We start from the raw sequence: 19226 nt of genomic DNA on the forward strand, positions 1-19226 counted from the left end.
AATGCTCTCCCTCCTCATTTCTGACTGTTGGCTTCCCTTGCTTCCTTCAAGTCTCAGCTAAAATACTACTCTTCTTCAAGAAGTCTTTCTAAATCCTCAATCTTCATGCCTTATTTCAATTTCTCCGGTATCTATCTTGTTTGTACATAGTTGTCTGCATGGTGCCATTACTGGATCTGTATCCCAAGGAAATCATAAAGGAGGGAAGAGGATCCTTTTCGTGTGCAAAAATGTTTGTGGTAGCCCTTTTTGTGGTAGCAGAGAACTGGAAAAGGAGGAGATACCCATCAGTTGAGCAATGGCTGAACAAGTTGTGGTACATGAAGATAATAGAATAATATTGTTCGAGAAAAAAATGAACAAGCTCATTTTAGATAAGCCTGAAAAGATTTACATAAACTGATGCTGAGCAAAACAAGCAGAACCAGTAATAAATTGTATGTAACAGCAAGAATGTGCGATGATCAGCTATGAAAGCTTGGTTTTTCTCAGCAGTTCAGTGATCCAATGCAATTCCAATAGACTTTGCCATCTGCATCCAGAAAAGAATTAAGGAGACAATGTAAATCAACACATGCTAGGTTCTGTTTTGGTTTTTGTGTTTATTTGTTTTGCCATGTACTCTCAACACTTAGCACAATGCCTTGTATACAGCAGGTATTTAATAAAAGCTAGCTGACTGATCTGTGAGTTCAAGAGGCAGCTAGGGGACATGTGGATTAACGTACTGCCCTTGGAGACAAGAGTATGACTTAAGTTTCACTTATTCAGTACTTTGGGTAAGTTTCCTTTTCCTCATTTGTTAAAAGAAGACATTGAACTTGAGAGATTCTAAAGGCCTGTTCAGATTTAATTCACTATTCATTCCAGAGGGACTGGTCCTGACCTAGACATTCTATCTGAAGTCTTCATAGGCTAGACTCCCCACCTCTACTCTTGCCCTATCATGTGCAGAATACTTAACTTTTGTCAATTAAGTGTCTGCTTCTTTCTGAAGTCTTCCCATGCCCATACTCCTACACTTCAGTTGCTAATCTCTCTCCAAATTATAAACTACCTATATATGTATGCACTGTATTTCCATTTTGCTGCCGAGAACTATTCCTTTTGTCTAGAACTTGCAGGGTACTTTGCACACAGTAGGTGCTTAAATAAATGTTTGCTGGATTAAGTAGCAGTGACTATAGCCTACTTATTAATAAAGATTAATTTTAATTGCAATGATGGGAGTCAATCCACCAGCTAGATACACTTGCAAGGAATACGTGGCCCACTGAAATAAATTTCTGGATGAATATACCTGATGTTGAGATAAAGAGTCTCCTATACTTACATTATTTAATGATTGAATGACATTATTGTACTGTAAGCTGGCACTGTCATGAAATGAAGCTGGCAGTTCAGAACAGTCTGCTGTAAAAATCATTTCTGGTTCTCAGAAGAAATCATCAACAAAATTACTGCAATCCCACTTTTTAGGTTAATGCTATAGAGAAAGGCAGAACTAGTGGTTAGAGGGTAGAGCTTAGATTCAGAAAAGCCTCTGTTCTAGTCTTACTTATGAAGCATTCTAACTAAGTAATCTTGTGTAAGATTTAAGTTTCAGGATTCTTAGATCTAGTTCTTAAGCAACCTAAATAAACAACTATTTTTGTTTAGCCCAAACCATTCTATTCCACAAGTATTAGGGGCCTGGTCAATTTCTATTGGGAAAAATTTGAGTTCCATTTACATTTTTTCATCAGCAAAAGTGTTTTATAAAAATCTATCCATCTTTGGCTCTAGTTTTGTAGCTTTTCAAAGTCTTTTCAAAACCAGTTCTCAAATATCAAATAATGTATTTGAGATACAGGTACAACCAGGAAAGAAAGAAAAGAACAAATAATATATTTCTTTGCCCCAAAGGTAACTTATGCCCTTGATTACAAATCAAAGTATTGATTAAGTTTTGTTTCCTTGTGTAAAATAGAGCTCTTCATAAATTTGACATAAAAATGCAAATATTTCATTTACTGATCATTCTAATAGAGGTGAAAAGGGTTTTCTCATAGAATAACCTTAAAAGATGGGAAGTTATCAACTCAAGCAAAAACTCACTAAATTGCTTTACTATTCCTGCATGTTCTCTGGAAGAAAATCATTTATTTCAGATCTTTAAGTGTTTTACCATTAAGATCACTGACATCATGATCAGGTCCAGGGGTCAGAGCACCAAGAATTACATCTCTTCTCATCGGTATCATGGTATGTATTTTCATCAAGCATATTTCAGCATATTTGAATTTTGTCATTATTATTACAATTTTCAGGAATTAAGTGAACAGCAAAAATCCAAAGAGATCAAGAACTTAAGTTAGACATTGCTTTTACAAAAAGATGTGGTTGAGAGAGAAAGGCTATTTTGCAACAGTTCCATTTCTGTTACACAGGTCAGTTATGTTTTTGTAATATTACATATTACATATGTTTATGTAATATTACACAAACAAAAAACATTGGTTGTTTTCTTTGGAATGTGTTCCTGCCTGATTTTGTACATTTTAGTTCCTTGGCTGCATGATGAGAACAGACGCCCACCCAAAGACACTAATTTTGCTCTTCGCCCTTCTCATGCCTTTATGACATATGCTGCCTGTGCTTTATTAATAATTTGAGGAGTCCTTTTATCTCAACAGAAATAGTCCTTGGAATCAAAGACAACTGACATTCCTTATTGGGTTAATATACTGAGACTATATTTACATATCTTAAATATTATAATGTATGTAAAGTTTATCCTCTACTTCAGATCTTTTTACCACCTTGGTAAAAGGTTACATGAGATTCTGTATTCACCCCTCCTCTCAGATCCCTCACAAATAAACAATAACCAATTACAAATTATTATCTGGTGACTAACCATTTGGATATTGAGTCTCCTGAATTTACTCAGATTGATCTAATAAAAGAAATTCCATTGGAAAGCTTTCAATCAAAAGCTTCCAAGTTGGTGGCTTTCTCAGACCTATCAGAATGTACAGTATGATAAACCTAATCACAAGAACCCAGTCATTCATTAGATTGTGAGCCTGCTTCCGCTACCCTCATGGCCTTTGGACCAAGTTGCTCTCATCCACCCATTCTGGTGGGAGGAAGCCTTCACAGACTTGGATAGACATCCCCCTAACTCACCTACAGATTTGAGCCCTGTAAGTTACCCTCATTCTGGTTTATTTAGTCCATCTGCTGAGATGATTTTGCCTGGGTGCAGCACTGCTCATGCTATAGCTTCTTGGAGTCTGCACTTACGTAGTACTTAGTGAACGTTTGTTGACTCAACTCCTTTCATGGCCTAATGAGGCACTAAAGTTGGTCTCTAGGGGAGGATGGAGATTTTGTGTATGGGATGAAAATACCAATTTAAGACAAGTTCATTCAGTAAGTCCTCACCTTCCTAAATAATGCTGAAAACAAAAGTAGTTGCTTGAGTGAAAGCCCTTTAAAAAAATATCTGTGAAGTCCTTTGCCATTCAAAATATAATATTGAGAGCTGGAAGGAGCCTTAAAAATCCATTAAAAAAAAAGAGAATCACTTCTGGTCCCTCCCCTTCATTTTTTACAGAGAGTAATCTGAGGTTCAGAAAAGGAATCCTCTTCAAGATTTCAGAGCTGTATGGTAGAGATAAGATTGAAATTAGGTCTATAAATCTATATAGGACTATAAATCCATATGATTGTTGTGATATGCCAGGAGAACATTTTCCTGGAGTTCTCCTCTTGGATCTGCTATTAACTATATGACCTTTATAACAAACTCACTTCATTTCTTTGGACCTATGTCATAAGATTATATATTTAGAGATGTTCTAAGTCCAATGAATGCCCTCATTCAACAGATGAGGAAGCAGGCCCAGACAGATGAGATGAAATGCCCATGATTACATAGGTAATAAGTAGCAGGCTTCTCATCTAGAAAATGATAGAGGTAGAATAATCATAACTCATTTTCTACATAACAAATATTTTCTAATCTAGTTGGGGCATCAGGCTTTCACACTGATGAATGAACCTATGTACAAAAACTCATGAATTTTTATCTTGAGTTGATTATGGCATTAACTGGCATGGAAAGAACATCCACTAATAATTTCTAGTAAAATAAATCTGATGTATAGCAAAGATCATAAAAATATCAGAATCAGACGTGGAAGGAACCTAAGGCCATCAAGCCCAATCCTCTTGTTTTATAGATAAGGAAACCATAGTCCAGAGAAGTGAAATGACTTGCCCATGATCACACAAGTAACAAGTAGCAGAGCTGGGATGCTAAGTCACTTTATAACTGAGTTTTCCCCAAAACTAATTATGGTTAAAACAATTTCTTTTCTGGCTTGGTATTAGGGTTATGCTCAGTCATTTAAAGGTTAATCAGAGAAGAGGAAGAGAAGATAAAATATAAAATTTGAAGAAGTACCTATTTCTATTGCTAGAAATTATTAGTGAATGTTCTTTTTAAACCAGTTAATGACATAAGTAACAGGAATGAGATGACTCCTTTTTGCAAAGAGCTTTACATCCCAGTGGAAGAGACAAATACATATAGAATGATACATGCATACATGTATATACTTACACATATGTAGATGTGTATATTTACACATATATAACACATCAAGTATAAAGTTAATAAATACATAAATAAACAAAGTAGTTAAATACAAGGTAGGCTGAGAGGAACTATTGCTGGGGAAATCAATAAAGGCTTCATGTAGAAGACCATTTTTTGAGCTGTATCTTAAAGTCCAGTATAAAACAGTTCTATAGTGACTACCAAGGAAGGAAAAAAGCATTCCATTTATCTATGAATAAGATATCAGATATAAAAGGAGAGAAAATTTGGAAAGTTTTCTACTTCCAGAGACAATGGATTCCAATTCTACTGGGAAAATCCCAATAATCTGAAGGGGGATAAAAGTGGGGTAAGGGAAACTTTTTTTATTTCTTTGTATCCTGCAGTTCCTAGTATCAAACCTTGAACTTCTTAGACCTACAAAAATTTACTGATTGTTGAAGGGTCTCTTTTCTCTTAGAGATAAAAGACCTGAAAACTGTTATCTTTCGAAGGTACATATCTCTCAATGGCACTGAAACCTTTAAGAACTGGCTGCCACAACTCCAGAAATGATTCTCTTTCCAAAAAAAAAAAAAAAAAAAAAAAAATTCACAATGATCAATATACCCAGAGAGAGGATAATGCAAGCAAGCTAAAAGAATCTATACCTTCCTGAAAGGATCAGGGCAGTCCTAAGAAAGTCACAGATGCAGAAATCAGTGGAGACCAAGTGTAGCACAGAGATTATTGTGGAAAACACAATTAGTAAATCAAAACCTACAAACCTTAAATAATTCACTTATTATATATCTTTAAGAAGAATGAAACATTTTTACCTACCTTAATAGCAAGTCAAAGTAGTTTTGTTATAAAAGACCTCAGGGTAAAGTGAATAGGTCACTTAACCTAGATATTAATTAATGATTTGTTTACAGATTTTTTAATGAGCATTGTAGGTGCTAAATTTTGTTACATAAATCAAAGATGTTATAAAGAGCCACACTTTTAGAAAAGACAAAAGAATTGATCTAAGTTAATAAATAATTCTTTAATAACTTATGACTTTTTAAAAGTCCAATAAAAAATAAATGAAAATCTGTTCTCATACTGAACTTGACTTTAAAAAAATTATCAAATGCTATTTATTAAACATGCACTTAATGTATAAAAAGCACAGATGTGATAGGAAAATTCTTAACAAAACTCCCACATATTTGAAATATTGTTCTTCTTCCTTATTGTCTTCTACTATAATTAGCACATTACTGTATGACAGGTGGCATTCATTTATATAATATATAAAATTAATGAAATTTTAAGCTGACTATATCTCCCTGTGTAAACGGCAATTCTAAAGTAAAGACACCTTGATTCCTCCCCCCTCCTCCAAAGAAATAAAAACAAAAAACAAATTAGCCCTCTACCCCCAAAACAAAACATCTCCCTGCTGCTGGTTTCCTAACCTAATCTAATATATGGATACTACTGAGATGAATAAATCATGTATTCATTAGCAGCTTTCCTAAAACTAATATTGTAAAACTGATGTTCCAAAGAAGCTAAGAATAAACAAACCATTACTGAAGGTTTCACATGGGAGAAAAGGATATGGAAAAATGCTTGTATACTTTCCAAGCTTGGTATCCCCAAAACCAGTTGATATTTTGCTAGTAGTAGAAGGATGTACCTATATATGCAATGCTATGAAAGAAACTCCAAATTTTAGAGAACTAATGAGTAGAAGGGCTACAAGTCTTGACCCCTTGCCATGCTGGCCCATGAAACATAAATAGTACATGCCATGCTCTATCTATAGCCATCTGCCCGTAACATCTAAGGCTCAAAAAATTCATTTATTTTTAAAATGAGGAGACACTGAATAGACTGTCAACATATAATGGAATGCTTAGCATGTTTAAGTACATGGATTCTGTGGATTAAGCATGGTTTGATTTTCATACCCTCCCAAAAAAATTCAGGCCCTTCATTTCAGCAAGAAGTCTTAACCATGAGATTTGGTAGTATGATCCATGACATTTCTTAACTTATATTTACTCTTCCCTACATAATACTATACCACCCTGCCTCAATGAAAAAATACTTGTATGAATTTATTATAGCTATATTTGATTTGCAAATATAACTACATTCACTATTAGAATGCTTCTTGCATTAAGTCATGCATTTAAAATAAAAATCCAAAGTGGGGAGGGGGAGAGAAATTTTCTATATAATAATTTACCAATAACTCCCCTTCCTCAACTCAACCATCCTTATTCATTCAATAACTTAAAAATTAACCACTTCCATTTTTACAACTCCTCTTTTAAACTCAGGACTTCATGAGAGGAACTAAATATGAAAATATTTCACATTTACCACATAGAAAAAAATTATTTTTTAAAGAAGGAAGAGGGAGAAAATGACTTTCTATCTGGAGATGAAGTTTCATATTGATGCACACAGAAGAAATATATATTTAAAAAATGAATTAGGCTTCCATGATTAAAAATCCTATTTTTTTAACCCCCTCAAAAAAATTAAGATCAGAAAATGGAGAAGAAGACAAGCAACAGAAAAGAATGCCAAAATAAGATATATGTAAATACTAAGCACATACCTGCTGGGAGATGCCATTTCCTCTACATTTTCGAGCCAGAGTGCTCGGTGTTACCATTATTGCTACTATAAACCTTCTGATAAAAATGGATCGTCTCTTGCTGACCTGAGAACCAGCTGGCTGCCTGAAAAGTGGTTTCCCCCATATATGATTCAGTCTCCTTGACAAATATACTGCATTGTACTGGATGAGTCATCAGAGGGTTATTCTGCATTTTATAGGCCTGTTGTGTCATTACTCACATTCAACATCCTGCTCTCAAAAGTGGAAGCTGGAAGCTTGACAGCTGACTGATGCTTTTTCCAATTAAAATATTCTTTTAAAAATTCCTGTAAGTTGCAATGATCAGTCATTGATGATAGCGTTGAAAGTATCTCAAAAAATAAATACCGCAAGGAAGTACCTAAAATTGCTGTCTATATACCTACAGTTATAAATCGCTTCCCTCCAAACCAACTGTTTCAAAATTGCAAGAAATCTCACCTCTTTCATCTCCAGAGCTGAATAAACATAGGTGTACACCCCAGATGTCTCTTATAAACATTGACCAGACTTGTGTAGAAAGCAACACTATACAATCAGGATTGCTAGGAAATCATCTCCTCATGTAGTATCATTGTTGGTGCTGTACAGTTGTTTCAGTCAGGTCTGGAATTTTCTTGGCAAAGATATTGGAGTGGTTTGCCATTTCTTTCTCCTGGTCATTTGACAGATGAGGAAATTTAGGCAAACGCAATTAACTGATTTGTCCAAGGTCACCTACCTAGTAAATGACTGAGGTTATATTTGAACTCAGATTTTCCTGACTTAAGGTCCTGTCCTGTGGTATCAATATGTTTTTTTTTTTCTTCTAACTAGGATTGACTCAACAAGACATACTTTTATGAAGGATTTAGCTTCCTCAATAAGAAAAAGTTGGCAATCTATTTTGAGTCATCCTGTTTGATATTTATGTTATAAATGCCCTAAAGTTGTTTATAACAGCTGCATCTTTTGTAAAACCTAAATAAATGTTTTATATTCACGTTTTATGTGACAATTTAGTGGCAGTTCTCCTTATCAATGAACATGTCAGTCTCATTCATAACATTAATACTAAAACGTTTGAATCATGAGAGGAATATACTGAGCTTCTTTATGTGGCTTAGGAAGTACTCCATGTTGTATGAATTAATATAAAAGTTATATAGGTTTTTTTTAAAAGGCACATACATTTTAGTTATAATCTATAATCAACAAGATAAAAAGCCAAATCACTGAGAACCATTTAATTCTATGATTTTATCTTTTCTGATTGACTTTCTCAAAGTAAAACATCCACATCTAAAGGACAGGGATCATGCTATGTTTTGATCTTTTCTAAACAATAGCCAACCCCCCCCCCCCCCCCTTATGTTAATATTCCCTTAATGTACTTTGAAGTCAGCATACCCTAACAGGCAAGACTAAGGAATAAAGTGGTAAAAAGAAAAGTTATGTACTTTACAAAGATTTTATATTTCAAAGAATTTGCAATAATAAGGCACTCTTAACATTAAATATACCAGCTTTTTTTTTTTTTAAGTTTTTGAAAATTTGGAAGGGACATGAAGCACTCAAGACTGTCAAGATAGTATCAATTATGAATGTAGTGAAGAAAATATAAAGGCACAGCTAAGAGTATAGGTTAAAGGAATGCTGGATAACAGCTTACACAAACACAGAAACACTCTAAGAAAATAAACTGATTTTTCTGTGTGGTCTGTACATTGGCTCTGAAGACAGTTCCCAAGAGAAAGTCCTAACTGGTTTGAACATCAGTATGATTGAAATAAGCCTATAACATCTTGATGAGTTTAATTTGGAGAATAATACTTATTTTAGCATATGTGTTCTATATTGGGAGAAAAAACCCTAAAGGTAATGCATTAATGTCACATTTAACATTATCTAAAACATTTGGGATCTTTCTATTAAAAACTCAGCTTGGAGTAGTACTTGTGTGGATATTGGACAAAGTGTCTTGCAATCAAGTTATGAAGCAAAAGATCAATGGCCACAGACATCATAAAATAAAGAAAATCAGCTTGATTATTAGCCATGTCCTTCCTCAAAACTCTGGACCTGAGGGTCTGACTTGAGTCCTTTCTTCTTGATTTAGATACTTTCTCTTTGTAATCTTACCAGTTCCCATGAGTTCTAGTTACACTTCTATGCAAATAACTCTCAAATCTATATATCCAGTCTTGGTTTCTTTATTGAGTAAGTAACACCAAGAGGTGGTGCACTGTTGCTAGGGTTAGGTGTAAGGTGTTAGGAAGACTGAGTTCAATGACAAGTATGGAAAATGTTTTAAATGATTGTAAATGTATAACCTATATCAGATTGTTTGCTATTTTGGGGAGAGAGGAGCAAAAAAAAAAAAAAAAAAAAGAAACTTAAAATCTTATAAAAATGAATGCTGAAAACTATCTTTACAGATAAATGGAAAAATAAAATACTAATGAGGGGGGAAAAAAAAAACTGAGTTCAAATTCTGCCTCTAGTGCTTACAAGCTTTGAGATCCTGCACAAGTCACTTAGGCACTTTCTGTTTCCCCAACTGTATAATGGGGATAATAATACCAAAGTTCTTAGCACAGTGCTTACCAATTACTAAATGTTTCCCCCTCCTTCCCATGGACTATTGGGCATTTCCATGGGATGTATCATAGACATAATTATGCAAAAATTAGAATTTATGGTCACTTCAATAAAAGACCTTTTCCCCCCTCCCAACCCCTCTGCTTCCCGAGGTACTCTCAACTCCTTTTTTCTTTCTCCAGAAATAAAAGAAGTTAAGAATGAAGAGGCTTCTATGTGAAATATATTTATTAATTTGTAATTTTACTACATGTATTTTACATGTACTTGATGATTGCCCCATTAGCATGAAAGCTCACTGCAAGTAAGGATCCTTTTTTAAAAAAGTCTTTGTACTTGTATTCCCAGAGTCAAGTACAATATCTAGCATGTCCCAGGTACTGATTAAATTTCTGGTAACTGATCAAACTGATCAGCTGCCAAACCTTGTTGACTGCTTCCACAATTTATCTCAAACTTGTTTCCTTCTTCCCCTACTCGTACTACTACCAGGTTTAGACCTTTATGGTCTCTGGCGCCAATTACTACAAAGGTCTACTAGGGAAGGGGAAAGCAGGACATTTATATAATGCTCATTATATGTTAGGAGCTAGGCTAAGTGCTTTACAAATATTGCCTTGTTTGATCCTCATGATGGCCCATTTTCTAGTTGAGAAAACTGAGGCAAACAGAGGTGAAATGGCTTGTCCAGCATCACAAATCAGTAAATAGTTAATCCACTAATCCACTAGTTGCTCATTTGTTTCTCTGACTCAAAACTCTCCCCTCTGCAATCTATCCTTCTATTTTCCTGCTCATTAAGATCCAGCGGCTCCCAGGATAAAATGTTAATTCCTCTGTTTGAAATCTACAGCCCTTATCAATGGGCTCTAACCTACTTTGCTAGTCTTATTACATATTACTCTTCTTCCCATACTTTACACCTTGTAGCTAACTTGCCTATTTAAGATCTCATTTATTACATTCCACTTCTCTCTGTGTACAAGTTCTCCTCCATTTCTAGACTGCATTTCCTTGCCTCTACTTTCAAAAGTCGGTTCCAGTGTCCTCTTCTCCTACATGACACCTTTCCTGATCCCCTGAGCTATTAGCATGAGGCTCCCCCTGTGATGAAATGCCTTCATGTTTACTATGAATGCATTTGGTTTTTGCATATATGCATACATCCTATCACCTTCTCCAGCAAGCTCCAAAATGGAAGTTCTCTGAAGGTAGATACTCTCATTTTTGTCATTGTATCTCTAGTCCCTAACACAGTGCTTTGATAAATATTTAATGAATGTTTGTTTAGCTATTTTCCCCCCACACTAGAGAAGGCGCTGAAACAAAAGAGAAAAAAGGTGGCAAGACACCCAAATGCAATAAAACTCAAACAAGTTATGTCTTTCTCCAAAATGTCCCAATTTTGAGAGAGCCTAACTCAAAAAGCATTTCCCTCAAAGATGAATCCAAATGAGTGTATATATTTGTGACAAATATCCATATACATTTAATAGTGATACAATTGAACCTAATTAACATTAGTTTGGGGGATAAGGTCCTTTTACTTTTGCTTAGCAAATTAAGCTTAGGTAATGCAATTTAACAAGGTATTAATAAATAACACTGTAGGGAACTAGTCTAACAAAATGAGAGAACAACTATTTTTAATCACTTGAGTAAAACAATATACAGTCAAATAAAATGCTCATTCCAATGTAATCTTATTAATTAAAACTGATAACCCCAAAACATCCATTTGGCAAGATTTAAATATCAAATGAACTCCCAGATTACTATGCATTACTTTCCTTATATTTAAAAGCAATAAAGCCATATTTCTTTTCTAAGTAGCTTATAAATCAGATTTCTAACTTAAATTAAGCCCTAGATTAATTGTTTTATTACACATATGTTTGCATGAAATAATTGTATGAAAGCCCTTTGAGTGTTCAAAGTAATTTTAAGGAGAATTTAGTTCAGTTAATCAGCTATTCCATATAGAAAAACAAATGGTCATCATGTCCCTTGCTAGATGGGACAAAATCCTAACCAGTGAAATTGTGGCAGTAACAGTGGTTGAAAGAGACACACCTAAAATATATACCGAGGATTCAACTCTACTGATGGGAGTTTTCAGTAGCCAAAGCAGTGATGTCAAACTCTCATAGAAATTGGGGCCCTCCCAGTTGCCTACAACTTGACTTTGAAAACCATATATTAACATTTTCTGTATTTTTTGTATTTTTCTTATTTTGTTAAGTATTTCCCAATCATATTTTACTGTCTCTGGAGCACTTATGTAGTAATACTGGTCTCAGATGGAACAGTCTATATGGAACACATAAAGCAAATCTGACTTAGTCACACATAGCCAGGTAAAGCAACCTGTTGAAGTTATGAGTATTGCAGACTTCTAAACTCCACTAGTTCATCAATTAAGTACTGGAGAAAAAGGCTACCAAGGGCCTTCGGGCTAGCTACATTCCTTTAGCCTTTGAGCTCATGTAACTTTCTTTGTTTTGCTACCAGCACTTTGTAAACTTACAAATTTCCTAGAAATGACTAATAGCAGGAGGCATTAGCATCCTGATAAAGCAGAATTTTAACTTGCTTGCTGGTATTTTGTTTCTTGAAAATCTGGCCTGTGTTAATCTGCATGGCTGCCTTAGAGATTATCTGCTCACAAATGTATACACTATGGCCAAAGTCCAAAGCCTGGTTAGTGTCAAGATTTGACAGCAAATCTAGATGTCAGCTGTGTTCACTAGCCAAATGTCCAGTATAATGGAAGTCAGCAGTTCAGTAGAAGAGGAACAAATCCTTTGTTCAGTGTGATTTGGGGTCCTTGGTACTTTTTTCTGCTTAATAATTATATTATTTTGCTAACTAGCCTGAACATTAGTCAGTTTTATATATGCTGAGCATGATAATAATGGAGACTTGTCTCCAATAGATTTGAAGTTGATGATTGAGGTCTGAATCACAGCTCGGCTACTTACTTGTCCAAGGTCAAACAATTTCTTTTATTTTTCCAGACTTTAATGTGCTCATCTCTAAAATGAAAGAATTGAGCCAGTCCTCTACAATTCCCTTATGGCTCTAAATCCATTATCTTATATATGAATGTGGCTGAAAAGCCAATAGTATTTTCTTTACAGACATACAGAAATATACCAATTATTTCTTTGTGACACTATGACTGAAATATGCCCAACCTAAGGCTGCTTTCCTTTCTAAAGTTTATAACTTTCTTGACCTATTTCACAAAAGCTCTCCTCCACCATTTCAGAATCTCAAATTCTAGGTTGCTTGGGGTATTGATTCTAAGTGTCCTTCCTTTGCCACATTTGTGAATCATGTTAAAACCAAGTTAATGGTCTTAATTTAAAGATAAAAGTGGCAGGCAACCAAGTCAACCAGGTAAGTGTAGAAGCAAAATCTACAATGGATAAACCATCCATGGCTACCAAAGCTAGACCAAAGAAGCTAAGCAAGATCAAGAGATGAGGTCTAAGTCCTAGCTAGGGAAAAAGCAACTTTCCCTTGCAGTTCCTAAGATATTTAACCATTTCTCCCCCCTCCCCATCCAAGCTTCATATTTTTCTTGGCAGAAAAAGCTTATTTATTTTGGAAAAAATGAATCCACAGCTAACTCTCTGACCAAGTAGTAATGGATAATGCAGGTGAAGAAAACTCCCGGGGCTATTTCCCTGGAAGAGGAAATCTGAACAAAAGAAACATGGTAAAGTGTCTTTCAGTTAAGGATGAACCTTAAATAATAATATATAAAACAAAAACAAAACACCAATCCTATGTTTTATTTAATAAACAGATGTTTAAATAGATGCTTACTTTGGGGGTACACTTAGGAAATAGTGCCTTTCCTATGGTAATTTGCTGGTAAATTTTGCATAGCTTAAAAAAAAAAAAAGTCAATGCTACCATAGATAGGCATAGATTAGTTTCTAAAATAGAGCTGTTTCCTAACCAAAATCACCAGGGGAGCACATGGGGAGACTCAGAGATGAAAGGGACTTTAGAAATCATGTAGACTAACCTCCCTATTTAACAGATGAGGAAACAGAGGCCAACAGAGACTTATCTGACTTGGCAAGGTTGATCTGAAAAGAAAATCAAGAAGTTGCTAACTCTAACAAGATTTGAAAAAACAATATGGAAAAAACTTAATACTTTTATAACAATTATTGTTTGGGTTGAGATTGTATTAAATGGTTTGGGTTTCTTCCAATTATGATATTGTATATGACCTATTATAAAATCTTGAACCAAATGGTGAATGACTCTCTATAGAAAAGTGATAATGGATTTTAGGAGTGTTTATCCTTGCTGGACCCAGGTTAGCTGAAGTATAATTAAATTCTGATGGGCTGTTATGTGAAGTGCTGTGAGCCAACTTAAAACATCAAATGAAGGTTTCTTTAGCATAGTAACTTGTATAGCTTCTCTAAGTGAGTTTCCTAAGTGCTAGAAAGACAGGAAGTTTTAGAAGATGGGTAGAAGATGAAGTTACAAGGAAAAAAAAAACTTAACTCTAGGAGTTTGCAAAAATTGTATGTGAACAGATGGGAGAAAATCCAGGATGAGCTGAACAAGACTGAAAAGGTTAGAAAAATCAACTCAACAGGAGGCATGCCAGGTTAGAATAGGAAAAGGGACAAAACACTGAGGGAATGCAAAGTGGGTTGATCCAAAAGAAAACAGAATTCAAGGGAATTTGCTATGAAGATGGATGCCAACCACTAGAAAGATTAATAAAAAAGATCCTTATGAGATGCATTTTGGACATATTAATACTGAGTATTTTTAATTTTTTTCAAATAATCTATCTTTTCTCCTTTTCATCTTCTCATAAATCCTTTGATAAAACAAGACAAACAAAACCATATATATAGAGAGAGTAATAAAACAAATTTTACATTAGTCAAGTCCCTCCAAAAAAAAGTCTTCATCTGTATTCCAAGTCCATAATCTCTCTTCTCTCTCAAAAGGAAGGTAACATGTTTCTTCATGAGTTATCTGGAATTGTGGTCACTCATTTCATTCATCAGTATTTTTAAGACTTTTGAAATAGTTTGTCTTTCCATTACTATTGCTATTGTATGAATTGTTCTCCTGGTTCTGCCCACTTCACTCTGAATCAGTTCTTAAAATTCTTCCCAAATTTCTATGAAACCATTCCCTTCATTATTTCTCACAGCACAATAGCATAATATCATATTCACATATTATAGCCTGTTTAGGCTTTTTCCAATTGAAAAGCACCCCCTCAGCTTGCAACTCTTTACCACCACCATACACATACACACTCATATGCACCTGTACAGTCATAAATATTTTTTGATACATCTAGGTCTTTTTCCTCATTCTTCAACCTCTTTGAGGTAAAGACTAGGTCAAAAGGTATGCACAGCTTAGTAGCTTTGTGGCATGGTTCCAAAATAGTTTTTAATATTGGCTAGACAAGGTCAGAGCTCCATTAATGTACATTAATACACCTGTTTTCCCACAACCCCTCCAGCATCTGTTATTTTCCCCTTTTTTGGTCAATTCTTCCCTAGTTGATGGATGTATGGAGTTAAGAATTATCTTAATTTGTATTTCTCTAATTATTAGTGATTTAGAACATTTTTCATATGGTTAATTGATAGGTTCCTTCTACTGAAAATTACCTCTTCTTTAACCATTACCAATTAAGGAATATCTCTTCTTACAAATTTGAATCAGTCCACAACATAGTCTTATAGAAATGAGACTTTTACCAAAGAAACTTGATGCAAAGATGCCCCTCCCATTTGCCTATTTCTCTTCTCAGTTTAGTTGCAATTGTTTTGTTTGTGTAAAAACTTAAATTTTATATGAACAGAACTATCTATTTTACCTCCTATGACCTTTTCTGTCTCTTATTTGGTCGTGAACTATTCTTTTCTCTTTGGATCTGACAAGCAAATTCTTTCATGTTGCTCTAATTTATTCATGATGGTGCTCTTTGTCTAAGTTATGTACAAATTTGGTGCTTATATTGGTGTACAGTATGATATATACCTACCCTTCCACCACATTGAAAAAACAAACAAACAAACAATAACTCAAATTTGGAAAACAGTGAGTTCTTGTCCCAATAGCTGGAAGCTCTCGATTTATTCTACTCTAGACTATTCTGCTCATTTTTATCTTCACATAGTTTATTTAATATGTTCCACTTATCAACCTTGGGCAGCTAGACAGTGCAGTGGATAGAGTGCTGGACCTGGAATCAAGAAAACTCATCTTCCTAAGTTCAAATCTGGCCTCAGACTTTACTATGACAAATTAATTTAGGTGGTATTGTCTTTTGTGTTATATTGACTCAGCCTGTACAAAGAAATTAATATTTTCCTACTTCAGAAGCTCTATTTGTATGAATTGTTTTTTTAATTGAGTTTATATAGTTTTTATGAATATCTTAAAAGTGTTTTATACTTTCTGTAGTTTTCTCTGTGTTAGTGTGTGTGCCCCTGAAAATGATGATTTTATTGATGATAGATAATTCTCTCCACTATTACAGGGGTATTTTGGAGTAAAGACTGTGAATAGGCCATGGGAGTCCCCCAAATAGGGAACAAGGTTAGGGACATGGACTGCTCTAGTGGTAGAATTCCTCTTTTGGGTGGAGATGACTATCTATAGTATTTTAAATGAAATTATCTTTCTATTTCTTCTTGTTGGATTTTGTTGGTAGTAAGCTGCTGCTGAAGTGGATTTATTTTATATCCTACAACTCTGTGGATGTTAACTGTTTTGATTAGCTTTTTAGTGGACTCTTTAGGATTCTCTAAGAATGCCATCATATAATCTTCAAAAAGCAATAATTTTGTTCCCTTTTTACATGTATATTCCTGATTTTTTTCTTTTCTTATCACCATAGCCAGCATTTTCAAGCTATATTAAATATAGTAAAGGTGACATTGGACCTCCTTGTTGGAAAGTCTTTATCCACCAAGAATCCTTGAAAGTGTTCTATTTCATGGTTCACATCTTCCCTATAAAACATTTTACTTAGTTTTCTTGGATAAGTTATTCTTGTTTCCAAAACTATATCCTTTGTTTTTCAGGAAGTATTCCAACTTCTCTACTCCTAAATACAGATGGCTGATTAATAAATCTTGTGTGATCCTGAATGTGGCTCCATAGTCCTTGAATTTTTTTCTTTCTGGTTGCTTGCAGTAACTTTTTCTTTGAAATGGATTTTGACTATAATGTTTCTAGGAGTTTAAATTTTGGAATTTCTTTTAGGAGGTGATTGATAGATTCCTTCTATTTTCACCTTTGTCCTCTGATTCTAGAGAACTAGACAATTTTATCTTACAATTTCTTGAAATGTTGCTAGCAAGGATCTTTTTCATTGAAGGGAGGGAAGGGTTCATGGTTTTTAGATAGCCCAATGATTCTCAACTTATATCTCTTCAATTTAAACCAGTTGTTTATGCTATGAGGTATCTTACATTTTCTTTCATTCCTTCTCCTCCCCCTAAGTTTTTTGACTTTGTTTATTACTAGTTTCTAAAATCATTTTTATGCTTAAAACAAAGCAAAACAACCTGCTTCATCTCTTCTAGGAGTTCTAGTTGAATTTAGGATCTAGTTGTGTTTTTCTGAGCCTTTGTAGATATTTTGGAATCCTTCTCTTCTTGTGGGTTTGTGTGCTGAACATCTATCATCATAATTACTCTCTATGGTGAGGTTCTTTTTGTTTCCTTATTCTTCTAGCCTACTTCCTGACTCTAGACTTTATGTTAGGTGCATGTTCCATTTATTTCTGGAAGAAATGTTTGGGCTGATCTTGTCCTCTTGCGTCCTGTGCCTGTTCTAGGATACCGAGTGTCCTTGGATTGCAAGGACAACTCAGGCTTTCATTGCTTGCAAAATGATCTGACAATGCAAATTCTGATCTTGGCTTTCCTGGTCTGAGTTCTGCAAGTTCTGTACCTAGGTGCCACCCTTATGGGCTTATCCTTTGCTGAAGTTCAAGTGGACTGATTCTAGACAGATTTTATCAGCCAAGTGAAAAGCTAGGCAAGTTCAGGGAAAAAGAACTGTAGGTTTTCCTTTGGTATGGAATTCCTTTCTTTTTCTGTTTCCATTTCCACAGACTTCAAACTGAAACTGTGCCGCCCTTCTCTCTAAAACACACATATACACGCCTACCTTTTTTCTGGGGTTAAAAACTATAGAAGTACTATTAGTTTCTGAACTTTTTTCTTATTCTGTATATATTCTAGGATCCAATAATAACTTTTCTGACTGAAATAACTCTTCTAAAGAAAGATCTTGAGTCTTTAGTCCACTCTGCTTTTGTGACCCACTACTAGGGAAGGAGTGATAGAACTTCTAGTAGGTACTTGTTCCTGCATCCTGCACAAAGTCAGGGCCAGCTAAACATCATAATATCAATAGGCTTAAAAATAAATTATATATAATATGCTTTTCACACTTCACTGTGTTATATAAACCAGTAACTATTATTGATACTACCACTAATAAAAAAAAAATCCTGAGAAAAGGGGGTTTGGCCCAATTGTAACAATGCATTAATGAACACAGAATATCTAAGGTATCCAAACATCAATATTAAAATCACCATCAGGAAAAACAGCAAATAAAAATTTTCCTGATACAGAAAAAGAGCAAGAAAAGAAGGATCTACTCCTGGTCTTAGCAGAACTCCTCCTTCATTCTGATTTTACCCCAATGTTACTAATGCTGACTTTTCTTCATAAATAAACACTGATCAAGTGGGCTGCTACTAATGTAAATATTAGCTTTGAATTCAGCTTTTAGCTGTATGCAAGAGGCAGTATGGCATAATAAAAACTTTACCAATTATCAGCCATCTAAAATTGGGTCCATTAAGCTGAGTTTCCTCATCTTCAAAATGGGTATAATAAAAATATTTTTTCTAACTTAATTGTGAGAAAAACACTTTGAAAACTCATGCAATGCTATATGAATTTTAGCTGTTATTATCAACATTGTTATTATCACAGTGTTTTACTAATTATACTTGGAAAATACTTGAGAAAGTACTTAGGACTTCAAAAAATCCAGTGATATCAGCACCCCCTCACTAAGCAGTGAAGAAACACATAGGGGGGGACTTTAGGGAACTGCAATAAGTTACAAACAAGGAAGAAATTACACAATAACAAAGAAATTTAGGATTGAAAAAGAAGACAGGATTACATGCCCCTAGTGGCGACCTAAAGAAGAGCACAGACAAGAGTTACATAGGAAAAGGAAGGAAATCTGCATCACTGGCGGCAAAAAGCCACACCAAGAATATCTTAAATCCCTTAGGGTATACCAATATCATGGAATTTTCAGGTAAATTTCTGCTGGCTCCCAGGAAGCTAT

The 19226-nt window shown here is 34.6% G+C and overlaps 1 protein-coding gene across 2 annotated transcripts in view; it reads right to left on the reverse strand.

The window, feature by feature from the left end:
• Window positions 1-19226, reverse strand: part of SPRED2 (sprouty related EVH1 domain containing 2) — a 165475-nt gene that overhangs the window by 59439 nt on the left and 86810 nt on the right. The window contains exon 1 of one of the 2 annotated variants that reach the window (XM_051975400.1): window positions 7212-7321. The exons of the other annotated variant lie outside the window; for it this stretch is intronic. Within the exon in view, the coding sequence (XP_051831360.1) occupies window positions 7212-7228 (17 nt within the window). The 5' untranslated portion in view covers window positions 7229-7321. Of the gene's footprint in view, window positions 1-7211; window positions 7322-19226 lie in introns of those variants that run through there. 2 annotated transcript variants of the gene reach the window in all.

The sequence above is a fragment of the Antechinus flavipes genome, chromosome 2 (assembly GCF_016432865.1).
Source record: "Antechinus flavipes isolate AdamAnt ecotype Samford, QLD, Australia chromosome 2, AdamAnt_v2, whole genome shotgun sequence".
Taxonomy (NCBI): domain Eukaryota; kingdom Metazoa; phylum Chordata; class Mammalia; order Dasyuromorphia; family Dasyuridae; genus Antechinus; species Antechinus flavipes.